This window comes from Coregonus clupeaformis, chromosome 6, assembly GCF_020615455.1.
Source record: "Coregonus clupeaformis isolate EN_2021a chromosome 6, ASM2061545v1, whole genome shotgun sequence".
NCBI classification, from domain to species: domain Eukaryota; kingdom Metazoa; phylum Chordata; class Actinopteri; order Salmoniformes; family Salmonidae; genus Coregonus; species Coregonus clupeaformis.
Window position 1 is genome coordinate 38,635,838 of NC_059197.1, and position 12,768 is coordinate 38,648,605.

The 12,768-nt window shown below is 42.9% G+C and overlaps 1 protein-coding gene across 1 annotated transcript in view; it reads left to right on the top strand.

Annotated features, from left to right (window-relative positions):
- The first annotated feature begins 2,259 nt into the window (after positions 1–2,259).
- LOC121567898 (carboxypeptidase D) overlaps positions 2,260–12,768 on the top strand; it is a 33,737-nt gene continuing 23,228 nt past the window's right edge. Inside the window, exons 1-2 of the mRNA XM_041878263.2 lie at positions 2,260–3,035; positions 5,109–5,356. Coding sequence (XP_041734197.2) covers positions 2,311–3,035; positions 5,109–5,356 — 973 coding nt within the window. The 5' untranslated portion in view covers positions 2,260–2,310. The remainder of the gene's footprint in view (positions 3,036–5,108; positions 5,357–12,768) is intronic.

A 12,768-nucleotide genomic window follows, 5' to 3' on the forward strand; every position in this document is an offset into this window, starting at 1 on the left:
CACAAGCCACAAAAAAGTATGTATAAAGTCTATGAAAAGTATATAAAGCCTTTCGGTCCTTTCCCCTTCAACAGTGTTCTGGCCGGGTGGTGAGTCTGACCTACATAAAGTCTTTATGGGCTGTAATTAAAATCCATTGTAATAACAACATAATTAAAATCCATTGTAATAATCATTTCTGTAATGGATCATAATAGAACTAAGCAAAACCCAATTTCAGGACTGAAATTATTAATTATCTAAATGAATGTCCTGTGACCTTACTGACCTATCTTTGCCAAATGTGTTAAAGGGACACTATGGTGAAAAATGAGAAACAATGAGCTATTATATGGTGTCCCTGGATATTATACAGAGGACTAACTGTTACAGGAGGGGGTCGCAGTTCTGGAGCGACCCACTAGGTGTCATCGTCCGACAACCTTAGGCACCTCCTCACTCACAGTCGGGACTAATCATCATCCTATTGGTGTCACCTGTGTCTATCGGTTCACCTGTGTATTTATGCCCTCACTTCCCTGTGTTCCCTTGCTCAGTTTTCTCTGCTAGTTTCTCTATGTCCAGCAGTACTACTCAGTGTCTGATCGGAGATCTATGTACAGGTACTTGAGAAGTGTTCTCCCTGTTTCGTTATTTGTTTCAGTCTTAGGTAGTATTTCGTATTTTGGCTGTCAGCCGGTTTTTAGAGACTTATTTGTTCCGCCTTTCTTTTATCGTGATAAGTCCGTTATTTTGTATTTTGGCTTCGGGACCACCAGTAAAGATCCTTGTTTCACCATCTCTGCCTACTGCCTACTGTATATCCTGCACCGCACCTGGGTCACACCTCACCCCAACCCTTACACTAACATGTACTGTAGAGGCCAACTCTGTCTGATCTACAAATGCCTAGACTAAGGGCTGGGGCTTGTTTCGGGATATTTTCTTCCTCTCTCTCCCTCTCCCTTTTAGCTGGGTGTGCTACCAGTTCCCCGGTTACCACGGCTACCAGTACATCATGGAGTGTGACTGTCATGGCGGAGAGAACAAACACTACAGGGAGTGGGGCTCCCATGCTCAGACCTTCCAGGTCCAGTCTCTGCGCCGCATCCAGCAGTGAGAGCTTCCACAGCCTCCTCCCTCTTTCACCCCTCCTCCTCTTCATCCTCTCCCCTCCCCTCCTCCTCTTATCCCTCCTCCACCCTATCATTCCAAGCTTGGCCAGTAGTCCTGTCAGACCTCCAAGACCAACGGCTCCTGACGCTTCTGGTGCTCCACAGCGACAAACATGTTTACAGCACTTTTGTTTTGATCCATCGCCGAAAGAAGAAAAACGAGAGAACGAGAGAAGAAGAAAGAAAATAAAAGTGATGGATACGCCCCACAGCGAGCGGAGAGAAGGTTCCCAGGTGGTGTGGTGGTACGACCCAGGCTTTGATGCTATTCTTCATTGTTGTCACAGGGATTTCACAGCCACAGTGATCAATTAAGAGAGAATTAGCAACAAAAATAAACAGCGATACAAGAGTGCTATTAACCTGCTCTGGGGTCTTTACTCTTTTCACTGTCTTTTCTCTCTACTTTCCACTTGCAGCTTTTCTCAGCAGTTCTCAGTAGTCCCATCTCCTTGAACAAAACATTTACATCCTAGGTTATAAAAAATATAGGAAATGTAAGTGTCTACTAAATGGACCTTCATACCAAAAGCAAACTATATTACACCCTTATTACACCCTATAGCACACAATTACAAACCCCAGAAATCTAAACTATTTTAGCCATAATGTAAAAGAAAATACAAAGCTTCAATCATGAAGTAAAATGTTTCAATTTAACCCAGCTCTATTGAGATGTCATGAAGTGTTTATCCAACTCTCAGGCAACACTAAAATCCCCAGTCTGTCTCAATTCAGTACCATTCAGTACCATTCTCCATCTGAAATATTGAGCATAGGACAAATTGTGCTTAAATGCATGGTATCTGTCAGGCTCATCCAATGCAATTTGGTAGCTAATAGCCTAGACTGTATGAGGAATATGATTGGGAAATTGAGACAATGGAAATATAGAGAAAAAAAATGGCAATTGCACTTTTTTTTTGGGGGGGGGATATTACAATACTGACTAATATCAATGTATAGAACTAAAATACACTATAGTACTGTACTGTAGTCTCAAATTATATATTCTGCAAACCACCTTAAAGAGAGGCTCCTCCTCAAGGAGAGTGACATCAAACCAAAGCCCCGCCCCTATGAAAGCTTCATGGGAAGTTGGATGCATAAAGGCGGGCTGTCCGGAGAGACAAGAGGCTAGGTTAAGTAGATAACAATGTTCTCATCGTTTACCTTTTTATTTCACAAGAGTGGATATTCAAGAGGTAGGAGAGTCGGAAACATGGCAACATATTTGCTGGAGCATCGACATACAGCGCCGAAACTATGCGTCTCACTTTTCGTCTTACTGCTTTTTGTTGTTGGCTCCATCACGGCTCTCAGCGTCGGCGAGGCGCGGCTTGTCAGAAGCAACACCGCCGCGAAAGAGGAGGTAGAAGACTATACAAAATACTACAATTATGTGGAAATGACCCGGCTACTGAAGTTCATGGCCATGAAATACCCTCACATCGCCAACCTGTCCAGTATAGGCCAGTCCGTGCAGGGCAGGGAGTTGTGGGTTATGCGAATCACAAAGGACCCCAACGCTGACGTACCGGGAAAACCCAAATGTAAATACGTGGGGAACATGCACGGGGACGAAACTATCTCGAGGCAGGTATTGGTGTACCTTGTGGACTACTTACTGACGAGGTATGGAGAGGACCCACGTATCACGGAGTTGGTGACGAGCACGGATATTTACATTATGCCCAGTATGAACCCAGACGGGTTCGAGAGGTCAAGAGAGGGGGACTGCAGTGGCGACGCAGGGGGTCGTTCCAACGCCAGGAACATGGACCTCAACAGAAGTTTTCCTGACCAGTTTGACGAAATCAACGTCCAGCAAGAGGATATTCCCGAGGTTACAGCTGTCATTAAATGGATCCTGGAGAAAAAGTACGTCTTTCTTTCTCTGGTCTATTTACATAGACCTACATACACCATGATTTGTGTTTGTTTATTACATTGTTTATAACCTAATTCAGATGGTGAGATGGGGCTCAAATGTATGGGCTACACCAGGGGTAGGCAACCCTTTTCCTGGAGTGGAGCAGGTACTGCAGAATTTGGTTCTGATAAAGACATTGCACCTGACCAACTGAGATAATTGATCACTTCACTAATTGCCTAAATTCAACACACCACACCTGTTCTTCCAGGTCAGTTAAATAAAAAATATGAAGTGACTGCGGCACTCCAGGACCCTGGGCTACACAGACATCGCTTACTGCAAATGGTAACTGCTGCAACCAAGGGCTTTACTGGAAGCCTGCATCTGTCATTGTTCCCATTGTTCTGAAGCACCTCCTCATGGACCCCAAATACCACCTCCCTCCCCCCGAAGGATCTCTCCATTTACCTAAGGGCCCACTGTTGCCAGCTAACAGTTGGGAATGCCCTCGATCAACATCAGACTCCAAAAGGCCAACATAAGTAGCCTGCCATGCAACTTTAGGCTGGCCACCTTTGTCTAAAGACCTGTCAAAACAAACGCTATACCCCCTCTTCCAGCTGTCACTAAACAAACAGCTAATGATGTCCTGTTATTGCATATAGTTTATTTTATTAAAACACAGGGGTTGTCTTTATATGGAAAAAAAACATGTTTTTAAATTTCGACCAGTTGATTGGTCGATGACTTTCGGTCGACCAAGGTTTAGGTCGGGGACAGCCCTACCTGTTATTAACCTGTATTACAAATCAGCCCTTCAGCTATACAGTCAGAACTATGCTATCTTAATTGTTGGTAATATGTTTGGTACTACTGCAGGATATGTTACTGTTATAGTTCCCACCTGCTGTGTAGAACCTCCTGCATGGACAGGAAATCACTGTGTTATCTATGGGAACACAATAACCCACATCAAATCAAATTTTATTTGTCACATGCGCCGAATACAACAGGTGTAGACCTTACCGTGAAATGCTTACTTACAAGCCCTTAACCAACAATGCAGAGTAAAAAAAAAAAAGGAAGTAAGAACAATTTGTGAAAAATAGTAACACAATAAAATAACAATAAGGAGGCTATATACAAGGGGCACTGGTACTGAGTCAATGTGCAGGGGTACGGGGTAGTCAAGGTAATTTAGGTAATATGTACATGTAGGTATGGGTAAAGTGACTGCATAGATAATAAACAGAGCGTAGCAGCAACTAATGTGAAGAGTGTGAAGGAATGTGTGTTTGTGTGTGTTGGGGTGTCAGTGTGGTATATGTGAATGTGTGGTTAGAGTCCAGTGAGGAGTGTACATCGAGCCTGTGCAAGAGAGTCAGTGCAAAAATTAATAATAAATAAGGAGGTCAATGCAAATAGTCTGGGTAGCCATTTGATTAACTTAGCAGTCTTAGAAGCTGTTAAGGAGCCTTTTGGTCCCAGACTTGGCACTCCGGTACCGCTTGCCATGCGGTAGCAGAGAGAACAGTCTATGACTAGGGTGACTGGAGACATTGCCAATTTTTAGGGCCTTCCTCTGACACCGCCTGGTATAGAGGTCCTGGATGGCAGGGAGCTCGGCTCCGGTGATGTACTGGGCCGTACGCACTACCCTCTGTAGCGCCATGCGGTCGGATGCCGAGCAGTTGCCATACCAAGCGGTGACGCAACCAGTCAGGATGTTCTCGATGGTGCAGCTGTATAAAATATTTTCAGCCTCCTGAGGGGGAATAGGCGTTGTTGTGCCCTCCTCAAGACTTTGTTGGTGTGTTTGGACCTTGATAGGTCCTTAGTGATGTGGACACCAAGGAACTTGAAGCTCTCGACCCGCTCCTCTACAGCCCTGTCGATGTGAATGGGGGCGTGCTCGTGTGTGTACTTCAGCTCAGCCTGGGATAGTTAAAGGTTTCCCCCCTTCCCCTTGGCCTTGACAATAGGATGTAGGCTACAGACAGGCAGACAGTAGATACTAGGCCTACTATATATCCCCTGCCTCCTGATAACATTGTGTTGTTGTTGTTGTGTCCCTCCAGGTTTGTCCTGTCAGGGAACCTGCATGGTGGCACTGTGGTTGCCAGCTACCCCTTTGATGACTCGGCCTCCCACAAGATGCAGGGTTACTACAGCCGCTCTGTGGACGACAACCTGTTTAAACACCTGGCGCTGACCTACGCCAAGAACCACCCCGTCATGAGGACTGGGGAGCCCAAGTGCCCAGATACCCCCGACGAGACTTTCGAGGATGGCATCGTCAACGGGGCAAAGTGGTACGATGTACCCGGTAAGACTTTTTCTTCCTTAACTATCAGACCACTGATGATGCTCTTTGGGGAGCAAAGGTCATGTTCTTTTTCCTTCTTAGTTTGTTGAAAAAGAGGGTATGGTTCACACACAGCAGCTCCTGTATCTTCCTTTTGTGATTTCTAATGTATTTTCTTCTCTTCTTCGTAATTTGTTTCCTTGTCTTTCCATTTCTTGAAAAGCTTCTTCAGCTGCTTTTTTTGATAGTTTAACTCATTATCCCACCTCATCTCTCTCAGAAAAATCGCACATTATTGTTGAAACAGAGAGCGGAGTGCTGGGTTGCCATGACGATTAAGTCCATTGGGGTTTATTTTGAATGTTTCTCTCTTCCCAGAGACTGATGACATCATGTGGTAATTTTACTTCTCATGCGTTCATAATCAGCTGGATATCAGGTTTTACTCAGCTCAGTGTTGTATGAGTTCATGGAGAAACCTTGAAATTAATATTGAATGACATGTAGGCCTATAGTAAGGGAATAAAGGATATATGATAACATGTATAGTGTGGGCTTTCACTGCCATGGTACATGCCTACTTTTTGTCATTGGGACAAAGCCTTATGTGTGATGTCTAGGCTACGTGTTGCCATGAAAAGGGGTTAATTAATTAGTGTGATGGTTTCCTCTGTCTTTGCTACTATACATTTTCCATGGCCCAATATTCACTGAATATCTTCCCCCCCCCACTCATTTTGGGTCTATTTGAGAACCAAACCAGCAGACCCACAGCTGTGATTGTCTGTCTGGTCTTAATTTAAAACCCCACTAATTAGGCTATTGAATCAGAGTACGGCTTTGAACATAAGAAGAATAATTATCACTGAATTATCACAGTGAATTATTGTAATGTTTGTTTGTGTCAATTAATGGCATAAGGGATGGTTTGCCAACTGGCGATTTGACACGAAAATACAATTTCATTTATTCAAAATTTCATTCATTCATTCATTCATTACAGGTGTTCCATTGCACTGACTTCACTATCTAGTAGAGCAGCTGTGGCAGAGGACAACACACCCAGCTAGCTAGTATTGTATTATTCACCCCTGCAGCACAGACCTGCTCTCTGTTCTCTCCTCACAGAAAGCCTGACTGGTCTCAGGTTATCCTATCCGTCTTTTACGAGCTGTCTGTGTGTGTCTGTGTGTGTGAGAGACACGACCTGTCCATGCAGCTTGCTGTCCCCCCACTACCCCCCTTCATGTTCAGGAATACCATCGTCCGTGTTCCACAGGCAGTAACCGGACCCCCAGTCTCTGTGTTGTGCTGTGTGGCTGCTGGCAGGTCGGGGGGTTGGAAAGAGAGCCAGGCTAGGGGCAATGAGATGATACTGTAATCTGAGTCTGAAGGTTTCAGGTGACCGTCAAGGCTTTTCCTGTATAGATGTGTGCGGTCATCACCCTGTGCGTATTTGCAGTGAGACTGTTTATCATGTGTCTGTGAGTGTAATAGGGAGTGGTGAGTTCCAGGTATATTCTCAACCATTCCTCAATAATCCCTGAATCTGCTCTAACAGACTGCCTCTGCTTCAGTTGTAAATTATGACTCGGCAGAAGACTAATTCTGGTTTCTTCATCATAACTCACCTGAATCTAAATTGACTGCCTCTGTGGTTAATGGAGACTGCAGGAGATAGATTTAATCTGATGCACAGATCTGTCTTCTATAAGCACTATCAAAGGAACAGCATACAGTGGGGAAAAAAAGTATTTAGTCAGCCACCAATTGTGCAAGTTCTCCCACTTAAAAAGATGAGAGAGACCTGTAATTTTCATCATAGGTACACGTTAACTATGACAGACAAATTGAGAAAGAAAAATCCAGAAAATCACATTGTAGGATTTTTAATGAATTTATTTGCAAATTATGGTGGAAAATAAGTATTTGGTCACCTACAAACAAGCAAGATTTCTGGCTCTCACAGACCTGTAACTTCTTCTTTAAGAGGCTCCTCTGTCCTCCACTCGTTACCTGTATTAATGGCACCTGTTTGAACTTGTTATCAGTATAAAAGTCACCTGTCCACAACCTCAAACAGTCACACTCCAAACTCCACTATGGCCAAGACCAAAGAGCTGTCAAAGGACACCAGAAACAAAACTGTAGACCTGCACCAGGCTGGGAAGACTGAATCTGCAATAGATAAGCAGCTTGGTTTGAAGAAATCAACTGTGGGAGCAATTATTAGGAAATGGAAGACATACAAGACCACTGATAATCTCCCTCGATCTGGGGCTCCACGCAAGATCTCACCCCGTGGGGTCAAAATTATCACAAGAACGGTGAGCAAAAATCCCAGAACCACACGGGGGGACCTAGTGAATGACCTGCAGAGAGCTGGGACCAAAGTAACAAAGCCTACCATCAGTAACGCACTACGCCGCCAGGGACTCAAATCCTGCAGTGCCAGACGTGTCCCCCTGCTTAAGCCAGTACATGTCCAGGCCCGTCTGAAGTTTGCTAGAGTGCATTTGGATGATCCAGAAGAGGATTGGGAGAATGTCATATGGTCAGATTAAACCAAAATATAACTTTTTGGTAAAAACTCAACTCGTCGTGTTTGGAGGACAAAGGATGCTGAGTTGCATCCAAAGAACACCATACCTACTGTGAAGCATGGGGGTGGAAACATCATGCTTTGGGGCTGTTTTTCTGCAAAGGGACCAGGACGACTGATCCGTGTAAAGGAAAGAATGAATGGGGCCATGTATCGTGAGATTTTGAGTGAAAACCTCCTTCCATCAGCAAGGGCATTGAAGATGAAACGTGGCTGGGTCTTTCAGCATGACAATGATCCCAAACACACCGCCCGGGCAATGAAGGAGTGGCTTCGTAAGAAGCATTTCAAGGTCCTGGAGTGGCCTAGCCAGTCTCCAGATCTCAACCCCATAGAAAGTCTTTGGAGGGAGTTGAAAGTCCGTGTTGCCCAGCGGACAGCCCCAAAACATCACTGCTCTAGAGGAGATCTGCATGGAGGAATGGGCCAAAATACCAGCAACAGTGTGTGTGAACCTTGTGAAGACTTACAGAAAACGTTTGACCTGTGTCATTGCCAACAAAGGGTATATAACAAAGTATTGAGAAACTTTTGTTATTGACCAAATACTTATTTTCCACCATAATTTGCAAATAAATTCATTAAAAATCCTACAATGTGATTTTCTGTATATTTTTTTCTCATTTTGTCTGTCATAGTTGACGTGTACCTATGATGAAAATTACAGGCCTCTCTCATCTTTTTAAGTGGGAGAACTTGCACAATTGGTGGCTGACTAAATACTTTTTTTCCCCACTGTAGGTGTCATTTAAAGGTGAAACTAGGAGGTGTAAAGATTAGGTGTCTTAACAAGTAATGAAATATGACTCCATTCTCTGATGAACTTTGAGAATAGACTTACACAATGCTCAATGAGGAAATGACAGGAGGGAAATGTACCCAACGATATCGTAAGATCTTATTAGAACATTAAGAATGTGAGTTTAGAATCTAGGTAATTGTCATTATGACCTTCCGAGAGGTGACTGTTGAGAAAGAATGATAGGGAGAGACAGCGAGGGAGAGGGAGGTAGAGAAATAGAGAGATAGGGAGAGAGGGAAAGTTTACGTACTTGGCAGTGTGGGTTGACTTGGATAATTGCAATAGATGACAGATAACCTTTTGACAAGCTTTTTTTGTAGACCCATTTTTGTATAGCTAGTTTACCTCTTTCCTCTATGCCAGGGGTGTCAAACTCATTCCATGGAGGGCCTCGTGCAGCGTTTACGAAACTCGGTCCTCGGGACCCCAAGTGGTGCACGTTTGGGTTTTTGCCCTAACACTACACAGCTGATTCAGATGATCAAAGCTTGATTATTGGTTGATTATTTGAATCAGCTGTGTAGTACTAGGGAAAAAACAAAAACGTGCACCCCTTTGGGTCCTAAAGACCGAGTTTGGGAAACCCTGGCGTAGTGTTTGCTGGTTTTTCCTTTCAACTCAATATTATTAGGAAGGTGTTCCTAATGTTTTGTACTCTGTGTAGACACCTGTTGCTAAGAGTTTGTACTGAATTTGCACTGCATGGCCACTAGCTTATTTGATATAAGCTCACAATTTGGCCAGCACTAAAAAAAGTAACAATTACACAATTTAATTGTTATAACTGTTTATAAATTGGTAATAAACAATCTATAAACTCATAATTCATGAACAGTTTATAAACTACTTGGGCCTATAGGCTATTTATAGCCGAAATAATTTTAAGTAGCCTCGTCCTTTTACTCACTAGCAATACCCACTGCTCTGTTTCTGACTGGTCATATTATTTATTTGTATTTTTGTACCTTCATTTAACCAGGAAAAGCCCATAGAGACCCAGAGTCTCTCTTTCAAGGGAGACCTGGCCAAGAAGGCAGCAACAATCAATACATTACATAATTAAAACATACAACAATACAATACAACAACATGATCCAGCCTAAAAAAAGCATTTACACTCCTCTGTAACAGTCTCCCATCAAAATGTTAAATTCATTCAGTGGCACTAACATATCTAGATGAAGCATGGGTTGTAGACTATTCCATGCCTCTGGTGCACAAGACGAGAAGGCAGTCTTGCCTAATACTGTACATGTCCTGGGGACTTTAAGTAGCAACCACCTAGCAGACTGGGTATGGTAACTGCTGTGGTGAAGGAGACTAGACTACAGAGGTAAAGAGGGAGTTTACCCAAAAGGGCTTTGTTGATGAACACATTCAAATGTAGCTTTCTGCGCATATAAAGTGAGGTCCAACCCACCATTTGGTACAAGGTGCAATGGTGGGTGAGTGACTTGGTATTTGTAATAAAGCGCAAGGATGCATGATAAAGAGTCCAGTCTCTGTAAGACAGAGGAGGCTGCATGCATATACAACAAGTCACCATAATCAATTACAGAGAGAAAAGTGCCCTGAACACGCTTCTTTCTAGCCATAAGTGGGAAGCAAGCTTTATTATGAAAATAAAAATCCAATTTCAATTTAAGCTTCCTCACAAGATTATCCATATTAACTTTAAAGGACAACTTGTCATCCAACATTTTACATTTTTAGTCATTTAGCAGACGCTCTTATCCAGAGCGACTTACATGAGCAATTAGGGTTAAGTGCCTTGCTCAAGGGCACATCGACAGATTTTTCACCTAGTTGGCTCGGGGATTAGAACCAGCGACCTTTCGGTTACTGGCACAACGCTCTTAACCACTAAGCTACCTGTATTTGTAGGATTACACTTTTTCAATGGAAAAGCCACCAGATGTGACAATGCTAACCTTCTCTGGCTGAGTGCGAGCTCTGGTAAAGATAATTAATTTTGTTTTTTGTACATTCAAGACCAGTTTGAGACCATAAAGGGAGGTGTACAGTGACTGAAAAGCAGACTGGAGCTCTTCAACAGCCTGAACCAGAGAAGGAGCACATGAATATATTACTGTATCATCTGCATATAGATGCAACTTTGCTGGTTGCATCCCATTTCCCAAATCATTAATAGAAATTGAGAACAACACAGGAGCTAAAATGGAACCCTGGGGCACACCTCTATTAATCTGAAGAAAGCTAGACTTGTGATTGTCAGCATATACAGATTGTGTTCTGTCAGAAAGATAGTTCCTAAACCAATTTACTTCCCCTTCACTGAGACCAATGTTACTGAGTCTAGCTAGCAACAATTCATGGTCAACTGAATCAAATGCCTTTTGATAAATCAACAAACAGAGCAGCACAATGTTGCTTTTTATCAAGTGCATTTATGTCATTTGCTGCTGCCATAGCTGCAGTTGTGGTGCTGTGCCCCAATCTAATGCCAGACTGAACCCCGAACTGAGTTCGCTAGGGATTCATAGACTTTGGCCAGGATAGGGAGTTTGGAGATGGAACAATATTTATTAACATCTGAGGGATCTCCACCCTTTAGCAGTGGGAGGACAAAAGCTGATTTGACAACAGTCAGTTTCGTTGTTCTTGGAACCCTGTGTTATCATGACTTAGAATGAGGCTGAAATGAGAACAGCAGGACCTACTATTAGGGATACGCATCGGTCCCGAATTCAAATATTTAAGGTGCATCGGTCCGCGGAACCCCAAACCGATCCAAATGTAGATACTCGGTCAGAAAAACGTTATGAATCGTTGGTTGCTCCTGTAAGTCGCTCTGGATAAGAGCGTCTGCTAAATGACTAAAAATGTAAAATGTAAATGTTGGTTCACAATAGTTTTTTTGCTCATATTACTTTTTTTTCTACCTTATAAAAATACCTCATATTTTGTGACAGGCAGCTGTCACAAAAGATGAGGTATTTCTAGAAGACAGAAAAAAACTAATATGAGCAACAACAAAAATTTGTGAACCAACGATTCGTAACTTTTTTGCATTACGACCATCCCCAGGCAATATCAGTAGCATAGTCACACTGCGCACTGTGCTCTGCTTCACGCGCTGACCAACGAGAGGTCTTGCACATTCCTGATCTTGCACATCTGCGCAGCGCCTTCAGCATTCAAATGCTTGTAAAATGGCTTGCGCAATATTAGGCTTTATTATTGAGTGACAACCAATTGATTTGATAGGTTATTGTTATCAAATGCGCTGTTGAAAGTGGTGTTTTACCGGAATATAAGTAAGGTACCAGAGACACAACTCATCTGGCTATAGCCTACCTGCTAAACAGGGTTTATATTAGATTATATTTTGATCAGGTTCACCATCAGCAATAGTTTTGGTAGTTTTGCTTTATACAATCGGTGAATATGGTCATATTTAGATCTACAGGGTAAAGTTGTTAATTTCATAATGATGACAGCCATCACTTTTGCGAGCGAAGCTGCACTGCATTGTCGAAACGGGAGGAGCTCACTCCATACACATTTCCAAACGGTCAAAACCATTCCATTTTGAGACTGGATGAAATCCAAAGTTGTGCTATATATTCATTGGCTATGTCATGGCTAATTTGTAAAGATAAGTATTGATACATTACTAGCTCACAATAATGAGTAAAAAAAATAAATAACAAAACATACATTGGCTCCCCCTAATCTAATAGTGGGGTGGTAGATGCCCACTAGTATCCCTTATGGCTCAGGTGACTACATACACCATAGACATATACATCAGACAGAAAGACGTCAGCTCGGACAGATCCAGCTCAGAGAGGCCCAGCTCATGAGCTCCATCAGCAGCAGATTTTAATTCGGTATGGAAAATGAATGTTTATTCACCAAATGTTAGTGCATCAAACCGAATCGCATCGATTCGTTCGTCTAATAAACCAAATCACATAGAATAATTTCAAACTGAAGCGTATCGTTCCTGTATCGGAGCCATGATACGTGCGAATCATCTTGAAAGGGAAAGATGCACATCCCTAC